Here is a 15,374-nt window from a genome sequence, read left to right on the forward strand (position 1 = left end):
TTTGTTGGTTAGTCTTCCAGGGCCTGATTCTCATTTACACTAAAGACTCTACTATAAATGAGAATCAGGACTTCAGTATTCTGAAAGACAGTACAAGGCTCTCATCTTCTGAACTACATGATGATTGACAATTTTTACCGTTCTTGTCAAGAAAATTAACACCCTGCTCTAAGCCAGTTTGATTTCTTCCCTTACCTTTCAACTTTCACTCATTTCTAAGGGCAAATAAATCTGCTGCTGTTTGCACGGGCACATGAAGGGTAGCTTAAACCTTCCACGAGATAGATTAAACTTTTTTGCTCAGTTCCTGGCTCCCTCTTTCAAAAGAATGAAACGTTCATAATAAACCATAAAAAAACCTCAAAGGCAAACCTACCTTTTGCTTTGGACGTTTAAAGAACTGTCAAGTTTTCTGCAGAACCAACAGAAGATAAAATTCCAGTTTTGCTTCAGGCACAAAGGAGTTTGTTTCTTTTTGCACACCTGTTTTATGTGAAACATGCAGTGCAATGGTGTATGCTGCAGAATGACAGTTTAGAAAAACTGTATTTGGGTGACAGGTGAAAGTCAGACAATGTCATCACAACTAATAAAAGAATTTATTGTAAACTTATGTATATTACACAATTTTACATTATAATACAGAATGTGGAGGATTTAAACACTCAACATTTCAAATATGGACAATGTTTGTAAGGAGATCTTTGACTGACATTAAGACTCTTTAAAAAGTCACAGAGCATATAGGGGAATATTTAGAAATATTCCAATTTCTTCCACACTTAACTTGGTTTACCAATTTTTACAGCCTTCCCCTTGTTGTGACACAACTTTCTTCCCTTCAGTTCTTACGGAACAGATTATCTTCTCATGAAGAAATGTCTATCCCACCACTCTTGAAAATTCAAAGACCTTCTTGCAAAAATGTCCTACATTTGGAGGACTAAACGAATGTTATTATTGGTAGCTGCTTTTGGTTTCAATGGATAATTTGTTCTTAGCAAATTTCACGTTGGATTATTCTCCTGGGGTAACTATATTAACCTGGGTTTGCTCAGAAATGAATCAACAGACTCAATTGTAGCTCCTTCAGACTACTACAGAATAGATGCCTTGGTTTAGGGGCCTTTTTAGAACTCAAATGCTGAACACTTCGTTCTCTAGTGTTACAGAAAGATCACGTGGCTCAAGCAGTTGGGGCCAGACTTTGAATGGCAGGTGCCCAAAGATGGGCTCCTAAGTCCATAAGAAGTGCTGGGTGCTCGGCACTTTGGAAAACCAGGCAACCAATGAATAATTTAGTACTAAGGGATGGAAGAGCACGTGTCACTCCAGAACACCAGTGCACTGGCTGCCCAAAAGGCCAACTGCCACATAGGCTCTGTAGTCCCATCCCAGGCTGCATAAAATCGTCTTCCCTAACTTAGAAATTGTGTACAAGAGTATCTAAAAGGTGTCAGAGGCTTGACTTCCCTACAGCCTGCAAATAAAACAGCAAGGATGAGAGGCTGCCAGGCCGCAACAGCACTTTGGGAAGCTAAGATAGGGCCTGACGTTCCTAAATTAAGCTGATTCCTCTCTGCTCTCAGCACTGGCCCTGCCACTGTGCTCTAGCAAGAGTCCCCACAGCAAGAGTACTTCAGACTATTGTAGAGCAAGGGCCGGACTGTGCAGCTGTTCCTAAGGCAGCGAGCACGCTCTCATGCAACGGATCTTGCTGGGTGCTCACTAGCACAAGTGAGAATTCCACAGTTGGGCCCCAGAGTGTTTAAAACATCCCCTGCAATGCCATCAAAGCGCTTCATCTCAGAGCCCGACTCCAATTCTCTCTCATCAGTCCCATTTTCAATGTTAAGGGCAAACGGAGTAGTACTGGACTCTAGTCCTGTTGATTTCAATGGGGCTATCTGCAGACGAAGGTTCTCTTCACAGTGGGCACCAATGGCCAATTCTGGCCCGAGGAGGACAGTGTCACGGGTCTATAGTTTAGAAACTAATTTAATTTTATTCTGGTTTTAACTGCTCTTTGAAAGCCTGAAACCACCTTTTTTCAGCTGAACCACTCTCCCTGGAGCATGCACACACTTGTGTTTAACTGCAGAGCTCCTGGTATCAAGTTTATTAAGCTTTCTAGTGAAAAAAGCACTCAAGTATTAGTTTTGAAATACACCCTGTTCCCCAACAAAATAAGCTTATTTAGCACTTCTAAAATGCTTTACAATTTGAAATTGCTGCACAAATATTAATTAGGCCTCAGAACACCCCTATGAGATAGATATCCTTATTCCTAATTTTGAACATGGGGAAACTGAGGCACAGCACAGTGACACAACTTCCTCCAGCCCAAGCAGCAAATCAGTGACCCAGGTGGGACCAGAACTCAGGAGTCCCCAGCTCCCAGGCCCTCATTCAATCTATTATGTGGTACTGCCTCAAAAAGACAAGGACTTTGAAAGCTTGGTAAAGTAATAGTCAAATTTTGGACCCTTCAACCTTGACAGCATGTTTACAATATTGCCAAATACACACTGGGAAGATTTTTATATTCCCGGTTAGACCTTCTTACGACAATTAGCATTCACAAGGCTGCAGGTGCCCCCTTCAGATGTGGCATTCACAAGAAGGAGAACATGGCAATACCTAATGTACGTGAGTGGTGGGACCGGAAGTAAAGGTTCTACCCACAGCCATGGTATCAGATGCTCCCATGTCCAAAGTACCCATGTTTTCCCCAATCCTACTGGGCATCTTTCTGCTATACAGAGTTTAAACCAAAGCTTTGTTGCTGTCAGTTCCTCACAATCTGTGCTGATCATCGACTAATGTTCTCCAAAGATTTAAACAAGTATTACAGAGCTAGTGGCTTGCTCTCCAGCTCAGTAACTAGGATTCTTCCAGCACCCAAGGTCAATACTTGCTAGGAAAGCAAAGGATCTCGCCAATCAACGCCCAGAAATCTTGACACAGAGTTCTCTGTAAAATGAACCACGCATCCAAGTCACTTTACTTTTCCCCTCACATAGATCACATGCTCAGTTAGTCTCTTTAAATTTGACGTCAGTTATTCATCTTGGCCATGCCCCCAACCTACCATCACTGGGATGTCTGAGGTGCTCACTCAGTCCCTCCTAAAGGAAGGAAATATTTGTTACCGTACAGTTAGCTGTATGGTTGATCCTGCTGTGTAACAGAAGCCATGTTCATGGTGTTCAACTATATCTTCACAAATCGTTCACCACAACATCAGCCACCAAACAAACCAGCTTCCAAAGCTGCCTATTGCTTTGCATGTATTCGCAGTACCTTGGGAAAATGGTCTCCAATGGCCCCCCAGCTCATAGCAAAACCTGTACTGGTCTGTGGATTGCCTCAAAGGGAGCTGAAGTGCCAAAGAATCATCTCCATCTTAAAAATGCATCACCTCAGCAAGCTATCCAGTCATCAGTTGGAGAAGGCTTATTTCGCTGCCAAGTCTTTTTCAGCTAGCAAATGAATGCAAACTAACGAAGTTTGCTCATCCACTTACTGACTAAACAACACTGCAATCTAACAACTTGATTTGGAACAGAGCATCATTTTGTTGCATTAAGGTGCACCTTTAATTGGAGGTAACGATCTAATAGCCCAACATTATAAAATGTATATAATAGCGTCCCACAGAGACAGTGGAATTGTCATTAAATACTTCACTCTTCAATCCATTGTTACTACAGCATCTTCAGGTTATTTCACTGTTCTTCATTTAATATCCTCATATGTTTGTTTGTGAGGAAATCAAGAAAGGGAATATTGCAGATGGCTTGGTGAATATTCATCACCGTGATCTCTCTTGGAATCCTGCAGAGAACGAATCAAAGAAACTATTACAGTATGCAAAAAGCCAACTGACTCTGAAGTGCCAGGCCAATAAATTTACTAATGGGGGGAAAAAGCCAAAAAAGGATAATAGTGTTACAGCTACAGAGAAAAGGTATTAAAATGCCCTAGCACAAAATGTATGCTAATCAGAAAATTTGGAGGAATACTCCTTGGGCATAAGCATACAAAAATTAAAGGGAAGTGCTGAAGTATCAGTTTTGTGGAACAGGCAGTATTTTAATTAAGCCATTTGCTTGCACATATTAAACACTAAGGGTTTTTTTTTTTTTTTTTTTCCAATTGCAAGTTCTGCTAGAACACTATGAAGACAGGGCGAAGAACTCCCTAAATCAACTAAACAAAAGGAGAATAGTGTTTGGATCAGGAGTTACTGTAAGAACTACTTGATTCCCGTGCTACTATGTAGGCTACTGGGGTCTTGTCAGGCCACTGGCAGATCATTTGTAGGTCAACTTGTTTTGATCAGGGTGGATCAAATATTCCACATCCATCCCAGAATCCTGAAGACAGCCGCTTCCCCCTTAATTTTCATCTGTAAGTCCTTGCATTGCCCCCCACTTGCTCAAGGGCGAAAAGCAGCACTTTGCTAATTCTCCCTCCCCGACTGAATGAGGATGAATTTGCTGCTTCTACAGAAAACTCGAGCCCCTGCCAACCCAAGAATCATAAGAATGGAATGCAAACAGTTGTAAAACTGAAGTTCTTCTGGTGAAAGTACTGGGCCCACGCTTAGAGTCTAAGCTGATCACTTTAAAGTTAGTTTTCAGGCGACCAATAACTTTACACCCTCGTATGTACCGGTCATCTTTAAAGGAAGACAGCCTTCAATGGAAGTGGGACCCCCTACACAAGCCAGCAACGGAGTGAAGATTTTTGTTCAGTAATTCTTGTAGTAATAATAAAATAAAATTATAAACGGTTTAACAAAGGTAACAGACATCCTGCAAAGACCAAAAGTGTGCATGCTATAAGACAAAGGAAAGTGTAGGTCCTCTATGTAGCGGGGAAGGAGAGCTAATAAGTGATGACATCAAGAAGGATGAGGTATTTCATGCCTATTTTACTTCAGTCTAAAAAGCTTAATGGTGACCTGTTACTCAACACAATTAATATTAATAGCATAGGAGAAGGAACACAAGTCAAAATAGGGAAAGAACAGGTTAAAGAATATTTAGATAAGTTAGATGTATTCAAGTTGGCAGGGCCTGAAGAAATTAATCCAGGGTACTGAAGGAACTAGCTGAAGCAATCTTGGAACAGTTAGCAATGATCTCCGAGACAGCTGGACTGCTGAAAAGGAACTTGAAGTTATAGTAGATCACAAATTGAATGAGTCAACAGTGCGATGCAGTTGCACAAAAAGCGAATATCATTCTGGGGTATGTTAACAGGAGTGTAATATGTAAGACATAGCAGGTAACTATCCCGCTATATTTGGCACTGATGAGGTCTCAGCTGGAGTATGTCCAATTCTGGGCACCACACTTCAGGAAAGATGGGGACTAACTGGAAAGAGTCTAGAGGAGAGCAACAAAAATGATAAAGGGTTTAGAAAATCTGACCTTTGAGAAAATTAAAAAACAAAAACAAAACTAGTCAGGTTTAGTCTTGCGAAAAGAAGACTGAGGCGGGACCTGATGACAGCCTTAAAATATGTTAAGGGCTGATATACAGAGGATAGTGATCAAATGTTCTCCATGTCCACTGAAGGTAGGACAAGAAGTAATGGGCTTAATCTGCAGCAAGGAGATTTAAGTTAGCTATTAGAAACAACTTCCTAACTGTAAGGATAGTTAAGCTCTGGAAAAGGCTTCCAAGGGAGGTAGTGGAATCCTCATCATTGGAGATCATTAAGAACAGGTTGGACAAATACCTGTCAGTGACGGTCTAGGCTTAACTGGTCCTGCCTCAGCGAGGGGGCTGGACCTGACTTCCCAAGATCCCTTCCAGGTCTACATTTCTGTGATTCTATACACTGAGGGTTCATTGCTCACACAGTTTGAACTATGTGAAGTTTTAACCATTTCTTAAAGCAGGTAAAACTTTTGTGTAAATGGCATAAATGATGAAAGGGAGGTCAGTCACTGTACCTGTTGTGAGGAGCTGTCTGGTACCCAACAGCCAGTGCTTGCCTTAGGATATCATTCACAAGTTGTTCAGTGGCCTAAGACAAAGGCAGTGTTAGGGGACGACATGTGAAAAGACTAAGCAATGGATATTATTTTTATCTGACTTCAATTTCATAAATAAGCAGCAGCTCAGTCAAAAGTTTGGTTTTTATTTTTTTAAACTCCGGAATCAGTTAGCTTTTATAAAATTGATCAGCCAATAGACTATAAACTGTACCAACAACCTGAAAAAGATTCTGTTGTCCTAAGACCAGCAAAGCCCTGCTAAAAGCGATTTGTATGAGCCCTAAATATAATACCACTAGGACTTCCCAGTTTCAAGTTGTTAAAGGGCTTTGGTGATAAATAGTATATTCTTTGCTTTATCCGAAGTTGCAAATGACATATACTGGTATCATACTCTTGTATGAAGGAGAACTACCACTCATTTCAGGTATCCAGTAGCCTAACATCCAGATGGCCTAACATCACAGTCGAAAAAGGGACAGCAATACTTGGGGAAAAAATATTTAGCCCCTTTCAAACACTAATTAATCCTCAACATCTCCATAGGGTAGATAGGTATCTTCTTTTTACAAATTGGGAAACTCAAAGTGACATGTTCAAGGTTACAGAGTGATTCAGTGTCAGAATAAATATCAGAGGATTAGAGTTTAGGTGTTTCTAGATCATAGTACTGTCTCCCTCCCAGCAGACTACAGTTAGGTGGTTTTAAACACACACACGCACACAGACTGAACACTTGATTCTGTGCAAGTCTTCTGAACTGATCATTAATCTATATTATTGGGTCTAATACAATTACAGACATGTAATCGCTGTCAGATAATAGCTTACCTTTAAAACCATATCTTCTATTACTGATGCATAAACGTTCTTGTGCAGCTCAACAGGCTGAAAAGAAATCCCTATCTATAAAATGAGAGAGAGAGAGAATTTTTAATCTGACAGATTACAACATCAAATAAAATAACCAGTAACAGATAACGCTTTGTTACGGATAAGATGACAGTGAACAATGTGCTTCGGGAATAACTAGTTACAATGAAAAAACAAATAAACACTGTAAAGTTTTAGTACAATATAATTTCAGGGTTTAGATCCAGTGCAGGTGAAACCCGATCAGACAAATGGCTGTGGGGACATATCTAAAATGCAGAAAAAGTTAAATCAATTTTGATTTGGGGGCACTTGGGGAGCAAAAGCCCCCCAGCCCTTTGTTAAATTTGTACCTATATTTAGCCTAGGTTTAGACTAGTTTCACATTCTGTCCTCTCCCAGTTGTGAAGATTGAATCTGTATTAAATAGTTTTATTTCAGCCCCCCACGTCCTGCCTTTTGTGCTGGCCATGACTTGCATGTGGTCTGCATATGGAGTTCTGCTCAGATACTGGCAAGAAGGAAAAGTTTTACCCTCTTCCCCTCTGGCTGATGGGACTGGAAGGAGAAAAGCTCTCTCTTCTCCCCTTCTGCTACACAGAGGATCTCCCCTTTCTCCCCAATCCGCTACTATGAAGAAATACATCGCTTGCTCTTCATCAACTAAGCACCACAGGATCCATCTGGACAAAATACACTATTATAAATATAAGGTAATTACTAGCTCAGTAGCAGTTCATTAGCTTTGTGAATCATGTTTCAATACCTTCTGTGCCATGTCCCTCACAAACTCTGATGCAGGCAGGGAGGCCAAGTAGAATTTCATCTCCTCTTGTTTCTCTTCCTGTTCCTTCTTAATGTTTATTTTCAGTGGCTCAGTAAAGCTGAGGATATCCACTTCCTCATCATTCTCTGGTTCTTGTTTCAGAAACTGCTGCAGCTCCTCCAGTTTTTGGCAGAGTTCTTCGCCACTGGTGTAAGAAGATGGGCACTCTAAAAGAGAAGCATTCAGTCTTACTTAAGACATGATGGGAAAAGCATTAAAAAAATGGATACATGCCCAAGGTCTAGTGAGAAATTCAGGTAATTAAAGGGCACATGTTGGTACTCCATGCTTAAGAACACAAGGCTGAAGAAAGAACAAATACTACCTGAGATTCTTCTCTTTAATGACAACAAGTGCAAGTTTACAGTACAAAGTGTTTTCACTCACCAGTTCCTGCTAATCATGCCACTTAAAGAGGCTGCACTTCAAACATTACCAGACTAATGCGGATTTACTAGAAGTCTTCCAGCAGTTCTTTTGTAGAAAAGTCTGATAAACTAGAGGATACTCCCCTCACTACTTTGAGAAACAGAAATGCCACACAGCTCTGAATACTAATCATGTTGCTAAATGTAATGATCTAATTAAAAAAAGAAACAGGGGCAGATTCTCAATTGGTGTAAATGTGCATAGCTCTATTTTCTCTGTATGAGAATCTAGCCACAGCCCTGCCAAAAGATGACAATTACCATTCCTCTGAACTATCCTGTCTCCTTCCTGCATGTATTATTCCCCCTAACAGCCAGTCATTAGTAACTGAAAAGGTTGCATACATTTTTGACCTTTCCTTTTCTACTCATCAGATGCTTTCCAGCCCTACTCGACACTGCTCACAACTGCTGCTTTGATATTTGTCTGGAGAGATTGGAAGTCACGCATGGTTCCACAGCTGTCTGTCTCTCTTTGGGAAAATCCATATCTTCATTCCATTCTTTAATCCCACTGCCCTTCTACCTCTTAAAAGCCTGACGCTTCCAGTAAACCCTCAGAAGCATCACAAACTTGTCATTATGTTAACTGCAGAATGTACAAATTTTCTGAAAGCAATGAGACATCCAAACAGAACTCAATTCATAACTACACGTGGAACTGACAAAAAAAAAAAAAAAGCCCCATCATAGGGTTGTGGTAAGAAAAAAAACAGTTACTCACCTTTGTAACTGCTGTTCTTCGAAATGCGTTGCTCATATCTATTCAAATTAGGTGTGTGCGTGCCGCGTGCATGGCTGTCGGAGAATTTTTACCCTAGCAACACCCGGTGGGTAGGCTGTGGAGCCCCCTGGAGTGGCGCCTTCATGGCGCTTGATATATACCCCAGCCAACCCAGCGCCTCCTCAGTTCCTTCTTGCTAGCTACTCCGACAGAGGAGAAAGGGGGGCGGGTTTGATATCGATTCCAATTAGGTGACTCCCAAACCTTACCTAGGCGGAGTGAAGCAAAGTGGATTGTAGGACCGCTCTACCAAACGCCGCGTTGTCTCTGGCATGCTGGACGATGGCATAGTGCAAAGCGAAAGTGTGTACCGAGAACCAAGTCACGGTTCTGCAGATCTCATGGATCAACACCTGGGCCAGGAATGCTGCTGCCGAAGCCTGGGCCCTTGTCGACTGAGCAGTGAGGGGCGGGGTCGGTACACTGGCCAGATCGTAGCAAGCGTGGATGCAGGATGTGATCCACGAAGAGATCTGCTGAGAGGAGACCGGGAAGCCTTTCATCCGGTCCGCCACCGCAATGAAGAGCTGGGTCGTCTTCCTGAAGTATGCTCAATGTAGAAAGCAAGGGTCCTACGAACATCGAGGGAGTGCAGCCACTGTTCCTGGTGACTGGTGTGCGGTTTTGAATAAAAAAACAGAAGAAAAATGTCCTGGCGGATAAGGAAAGCCGATACAACCTTGGGAAGAAAGGCCAGGTGAGGCCAAAGCTGCACCTTATCTTTATGGAAGATCGTGTAAGGTGGTTCCGAGGTAAGGGCTCTCAGCTTGGAAACACGCAGCCCCGACATGATAGCGACCAGGAAAGCCATTTTCCAGGAGAGGTAGAGAAGAGAGCAGGTGGCCAGCGGCTTGAATGGGGGCCCCATAAGTCTGGAGAGGAACAGGGTAAGGTCCCATGTGGGGACTGGCTGTCGAACTTGTGGGAAGAGACAGTCTAGGCCTTTGAGGAACGTGCCAACCATGGGATTGGGAAAGAGAGTGGCCATTCGCACCTGGGTGAAAAGCCAAGACAGCCGCCAGGTGAACTCTGACCGAGGATGCTGCCAGGCCCTGCTGCTTTAGGTCCAGGAGATGCTCCAAAATGAGAGGCACGGACGCCTGGAGGGGGGACGCAATGTGCTGAGTGCACCAGCATGAAAACCTCTTCCACTTAGCTGTAGATGTGGCTCGAGTGGAGCGCTTCCTACTGCCCATCAATACCTGCTGCACAGATTCTGAACAAAGAAGTTCTGAAGGGTTCAGCCATGCAGCATCCATGCCGTGAGGTGGAGCGATCGTGAGTCAGGATGACAGAGGTGACCGTGATCCTCAATGAGGAGATCTGGAAGAAGAGGCAATGGGACTGGGGCATCCACAGACAGCTCCAACAGCATCGTGTACCAGTGCTGCCTGGGCCACGCCGGAGCCACCAGAATCACTAGCGCCCTGTCTCTGCGCACTTTGTGCAAGACCCTGTGCACAAGGGGGAATGGGGGAAAGGCGTAGAATAGACTACTTGTCCAGGGGAGCAGGAAGGTGTCTGTGAGAGAGCCCAGGGAGTGGCCCTGGAGGGAGCAGAAAGCTGGCATTTGCAATTGCTGCAGGAGGTGAACAGGTTGACCTGGGGAAACCCTCACCTTCGGAAGATGGGGTGGATGACATCTGGTTGAAGGGATCACTTGTGGGAGTGGAAGGACCTGCTGAGGTGGTCCGCCAGCGTGTTCTGGACCCCGGCTAGAAAGGACGCGACCAGGTGAATGGAGTGGGCTATACAGAATTCCCACAGTCGAACGGCCTCCTGACAGAGGGGAGAGGAACGGGCCCCCCCCCCCCCCGCTTGTTGATATAGAACATGGCCGTGGTGTTGTCTGTGAGGACCACCACACAACGACCCTGCAGCTGCTCCTGGAAAGTTTGACAGGCAAGCCGTACCGCCATCAGCTCCAGGACACTGATGTGATGAGAGAGTGCGGATGGGGGCCACAGTCTCTGTGTCTGAATGTCCCCGAGGTGGGCGCCCCATCCAAGGGCTGACTCATCCGTGATGAGGGACAAGGAGGGCTGGGGCTGTGAAAAGGTACTCCTTCGCATACCGCCCGGGGATCTAGCCATCAGCAGAGGGAGGTCAGGACCTGCTCCGGGACAATGACCACCAAGTTCAGGCTGTCCCAACCTGAGCGATGCCAGCCAGGCCTGTAGTGGGCGGAGTTCAAGTCATGTGCAAGAAGCCATGTGGCCAAGAAGACTCAAGCAACTTCTTGCTAACGAGGTTGGGAAGCTCTAAAGGCTCCGGATGAGAGCCACAATGGACTGGAAACGAGCGTCCAGCAGGAGGGCTTGAGCCTGCACGGAGTCCAGAACTGCCCCAATTAATTTTATTCTCTGGGTCGGTTCTACTGGCCATTTTGTGACTTTGAGAAGGAGGCCTAACCGATGAAACATGTCCGTAACGAAGCAGAGGTGGGAGTGCATCTGTTCTCTGGTGTGCCCACGGATAGGCCAGTTGTCGAGGTAAAGGTATACCTGTACCTGTGGACCCTTGAGTGGGAAGGCCGCCATGACCGCCATACATTTGGTAAACACCCGGGGGGCCGTGGAGAGACCGAAGGGAAGGGCTGTGAACTGATAGTGTTCGTGGTTGACCACAAAGTGGAGGAAGCGTCTGTGAGCCGCATGAATTGCTATGTGGAAATACGCATCCTTCATGTCCAGGGCGGCGTACCAGTCTCGAGGAAAGGTATGATGGTGCCCAACTAGACCATGTAGAACTTCAACTTTACCATGAACTTGTTGAATCCGCATAGGTCCAGGATGGGCCGAAGCCCTCCCTTTGCCTTGGGGATTAGGAAGTAACGGGAATAAAACCCCCTGCTGCTTAGCTCCCTCAGAACCTCCTCAATTGCCCCCATGGCGAGGAGCGTCTGAGCCTCCTGAATAAGGAGCTGCTCGTGAGAGGGGTCTCTGAAGAGGGATAGGGAGGAAGGGAAGAAAATTGGAGAGAGTATCCCCTTTCCACCATGCGAAGGACCCAATGGTCCGTGGTTATGAGGGACCAAGCAGTGGAAATGGGATAAAAGATTCAAGAAAGGTGGGGTAGGATCCTGAATGAGGTTCGGTACATCGTCCTCGGGTGTCCCTTCAAAAGGTTTGTTTAGAACCTGTTGAGGGCTTGGACAGGCCCTGGCCCTGCCGGACTGGTGGTTGGAGGGTTTTCTCCTGCCATTATGCCCCCATCTCCTATAAAAATCCTGCCTCGGCTGAAGAGGGGGATAGGGGCATTGTGGAGGCTGCTGTAGTTTAAAGGGCTTCTGCTGGGTAGCTGGTGTGTGCATGCCCAGTGACCTCATTATAGCACTTGAGTCTTTAAGGCGTTGCAGCCTTGAATTGGTCTTGTCCAAAAACAGACCCTCTCCATCAAAGGGGAGGTCCTGCAATGTTTGCTGAAGCTCAGGTGGCAAGCCAGAAGCTTGCAGCCAAGAGATATGCCTCATTGCGATTCGTGAAGATAAGGTCCGAGCAGCAGAGTCCGCGGCGTCCAATGAGGCCTGCAGTGAGGTCTGTGCCACTGTTTTGCTCTCTTCTGCCAAAGCCCCAAACTCCTCTCTGGACTCCGGAGGTACTAACTCCTTGAACTTCAGCATCGAGTTCCAAGAGTTAACATTGTATCGGCTCAGGAGTGCCTGCTGGTTAGTACTCCTGAGCTGAAGTCCCCCCGAGGAATAAACCTTGCACTCAAACAGATCAAGGTGCTTGGCCTCTTTTGACTTGGGTGCCAGGGCTTGCTGACCATGCCGCTCCTTTTCATTCACTGAGGCCACGATCAGTGGACAGGGCTGTGGCTGTGGACAGGGCTGTAGAGACAGTCATACCCCTTAGAGGGGACAAAGCATTTCCGCTCCACTCCCTTAGCAGTCGGGGAATGGATGCGAGCATTTGCCAGATTGTTCTGGCGGTGGTCTGGATGGTCCGAACAAGGGGTAGGGCCACCCTAGATGGAGCCTCGGCGGACAAAATATTGACCACAGGGTCCTCCACCTCTATCACCGCCTCCGCTTGAAGGTTCACATTCCGCGCCATCCTGTGCAAGAGGTCCTGGTGGGCATGGAGGTCTACTGGAGGGGGACCCGATACTGCAGTGCCCGCCACCACCTCATTGGGTGAGGATGAGGAGGCAGCGGGTCACCTGGAGCCTCTTGCAGAGCCCTGTGCCAGCGATCTTGGTGCCAGTACCAGGAATTGGACTTGGAGGAGGGCCTGGAGCCGGGAGGGAAGACACCACTGTCTCCATGGTAGCCTTTGGTACTCACGGCTCGGATGGGGCTGATCGAGAAGCCCCAGATGGATCACCTTGGGCTTGGTGGTATGCCCAAGGCGTCCAAAACGGCCATTGAGTAGACCCTTGAGCGGGACCTTGCTCCTGAGCCTGCCAATATCCAGCCCCTGAATCGAGCTGGCTGAGTTCCAAATGGCGGCAGTCTGACAAGTGCGACCCTGCCTCCGACCCTGACGAACGAGAGGTGGAACGCGATGGACATGGTGGTGCTGAGTGGGTCTGCGCCGAGTCCCATCGACGAGACGATGGAGAGCGGTGCTGCCACGCTGGGGAGTGGTGCCGGGACCTGGATCGGTGCCGGGACCTGGATCTAGGCCGTGACGATGACTGGCGTTGAGAGCAGCGTTGGGTCTGGGATCTACTCCTTGACAGCGACTGGAGCGGTGTCGAGACCAGTGCCGGGAGTCGGAGTGGCACTGCAAGTACGATCGGTGCCGCGATGGAGAGTGGTGCTGAGACTGTGAATGGCGCCGGGACTGTGAACGGTGTTGGGAGCGGGAACGGTTCCGAGAACGGGATCGGTGCTGTGGCTCGACCGACGGTGCTGGCGGGTGGGTAAGTGCCGGTTTGCCCCGGGACGGTACCACACGAACCGGTGCCGGTGCCTTGGTCTACTGAGGGGATGCCGACACTGTCATGGCAATCAGATCCCTTGCAGCCGTGAAGGTATCTGGAGTAGACGGCAACTGGACCTCAACCACGCTGCGAGTCGGGGAGTCCAGTCGCACCAGACTCAACGGCTCCGCCCTTGGGGTCGGAGTCAACGGTGCTGAAGCCGCTAGTTGTGCCCCATGGTGCTCCGCTACGGGATGCGACTCCGTGGGCGATTCCAGGGAGGCTGCAGCTTGCTGAGGTGGGTCAGCCTTTTCCGGTGCTGCTTCTGGCCAGAAGAGTGTGAGCGGTGCTGGACCGATGATGTCGGCTGCGGTGCTGGGGAACGTTGGTGCCACGGGTCTCTATCAGAGTCCAACTGCAGTGCCATTCCTACCGCTGCTGCCGGGAAGCTGCGCACCGAGGCACTCGGTGCCAGACCTTGGCGTGCCGCTGGAGGCTGAGGGCTAAGAGCTGCCTCCATGAGGAGCTGTCTTAGAACGAAAGTCCCGCTCCTTCTTAGTCCAGGGATGAAACCCTTTATATATCCTGCATTTCTCAGCTTGATGAGATTCCCCCAGACACTTCAGGCAAGAGTCATGGGGGTCGCCTGTTGGCATGGGCTTAGAGCAGAAACCACAGGGCTTAAAGCCCGGAGCCTTGGGCATGAGTCCAAGAGAAGAACGGTAAAGAGGGAAAACCCCTCCAACCCCACTAACACTAAGAACTATAACTATTAACACAATAACTACCACTATAAGTATTAACTATTAAACTATGAGGAATACGCTAGGGAGAGTGGAGAGCAGCAAAGCCGAGCTCCACAGTTCCAACGACCGTCACGGGCAGTAAGAAGGAACTGAAGAGGCACTGGGTCGGCTGGGGTATATATCAAGCGCCATGAAGGCGCCCACTCTAGGGGGCTCCACAGCCGACCCACCGGGTGTTGCTAGGGTAAAAATTCTCCGACAGCCGTGCATGCGGCATGCACACACCTAATTGGAATCGACAGGAGCAAGCACTCGAAGAACCATCCCATTTTCCAGCTCAAGCACAACATGTTTATTTCCACGAGCACAAATTTTACAAAACATCAAGTTGTGGATGCCAAAGCTGGCTGAACTGTGACTTGCTTCAGAGTGAGGAATAGAAAAGTACAATCATGCTCTTTTATTAGCTTCATGAACGTTACTGATGACTAAGGCTATGTTTTAGTCACAAGTATTTTTAGTAAAAGACATGAACAGGTCACGAGCAATAAACAAAAACTAATTAAACTTGGGCTGGGGGGGGGGGGGGGCACAGGTGCTCTTGGGGGGAGGAGGCAAACTCCCTACCCAGCTCCATGTGGCCCAGCAGCTCCTAGTGGGAGGGAAGGCCAGGTGGGCACCGGGTACTGCCCTGCCACAAGCGCTGGCTCTGCAGCTCCCATTGGCCAGGAACTGCAGCCAATGGGAACTGCGGGGGCAGTGCCTCTGGGCGGGGCAGGGCAGAGAACTCCCTGGCCCCTCCACCTAGGAGCTGCAGGGACATGCTGGCCGCTT

General features: G+C 47.2%; 1 protein-coding gene across 3 annotated transcripts in view; it reads right to left on the reverse strand.

The window, feature by feature from the left end:
• Positions 1 to 580: 580 nt before the first annotated feature.
• Positions 581 to 15,374, reverse strand: part of YEATS2 (YEATS domain containing 2) — a 77,113-nt gene continuing 62,319 nt past the window's right edge. For all 3 annotated transcript variants that reach the window (XM_037908326.2, XM_037908327.2, XM_037908328.2), the window contains 4 exons: positions 7,654 to 7,880; positions 6,846 to 6,920; positions 5,970 to 6,043; positions 581 to 3,837 (listed from right to left, as the gene is read on the reverse strand). In XM_037908326.2, coding sequence (XP_037764254.1) covers positions 3,729 to 3,837; positions 5,970 to 6,043; positions 6,846 to 6,920; positions 7,654 to 7,880 — 485 coding nt within the window. In that variant the 3' untranslated portion in view covers positions 581 to 3,728. The remainder of the gene's footprint in view (positions 3,838 to 5,969; positions 6,044 to 6,845; positions 6,921 to 7,653; positions 7,881 to 15,374) is intronic.

The sequence above is a fragment of the Chelonia mydas genome, chromosome 9 (assembly GCF_015237465.2).
Source record: "Chelonia mydas isolate rCheMyd1 chromosome 9, rCheMyd1.pri.v2, whole genome shotgun sequence".
NCBI lineage: Eukaryota > Metazoa > Chordata > Testudines > Cheloniidae > Chelonia > Chelonia mydas.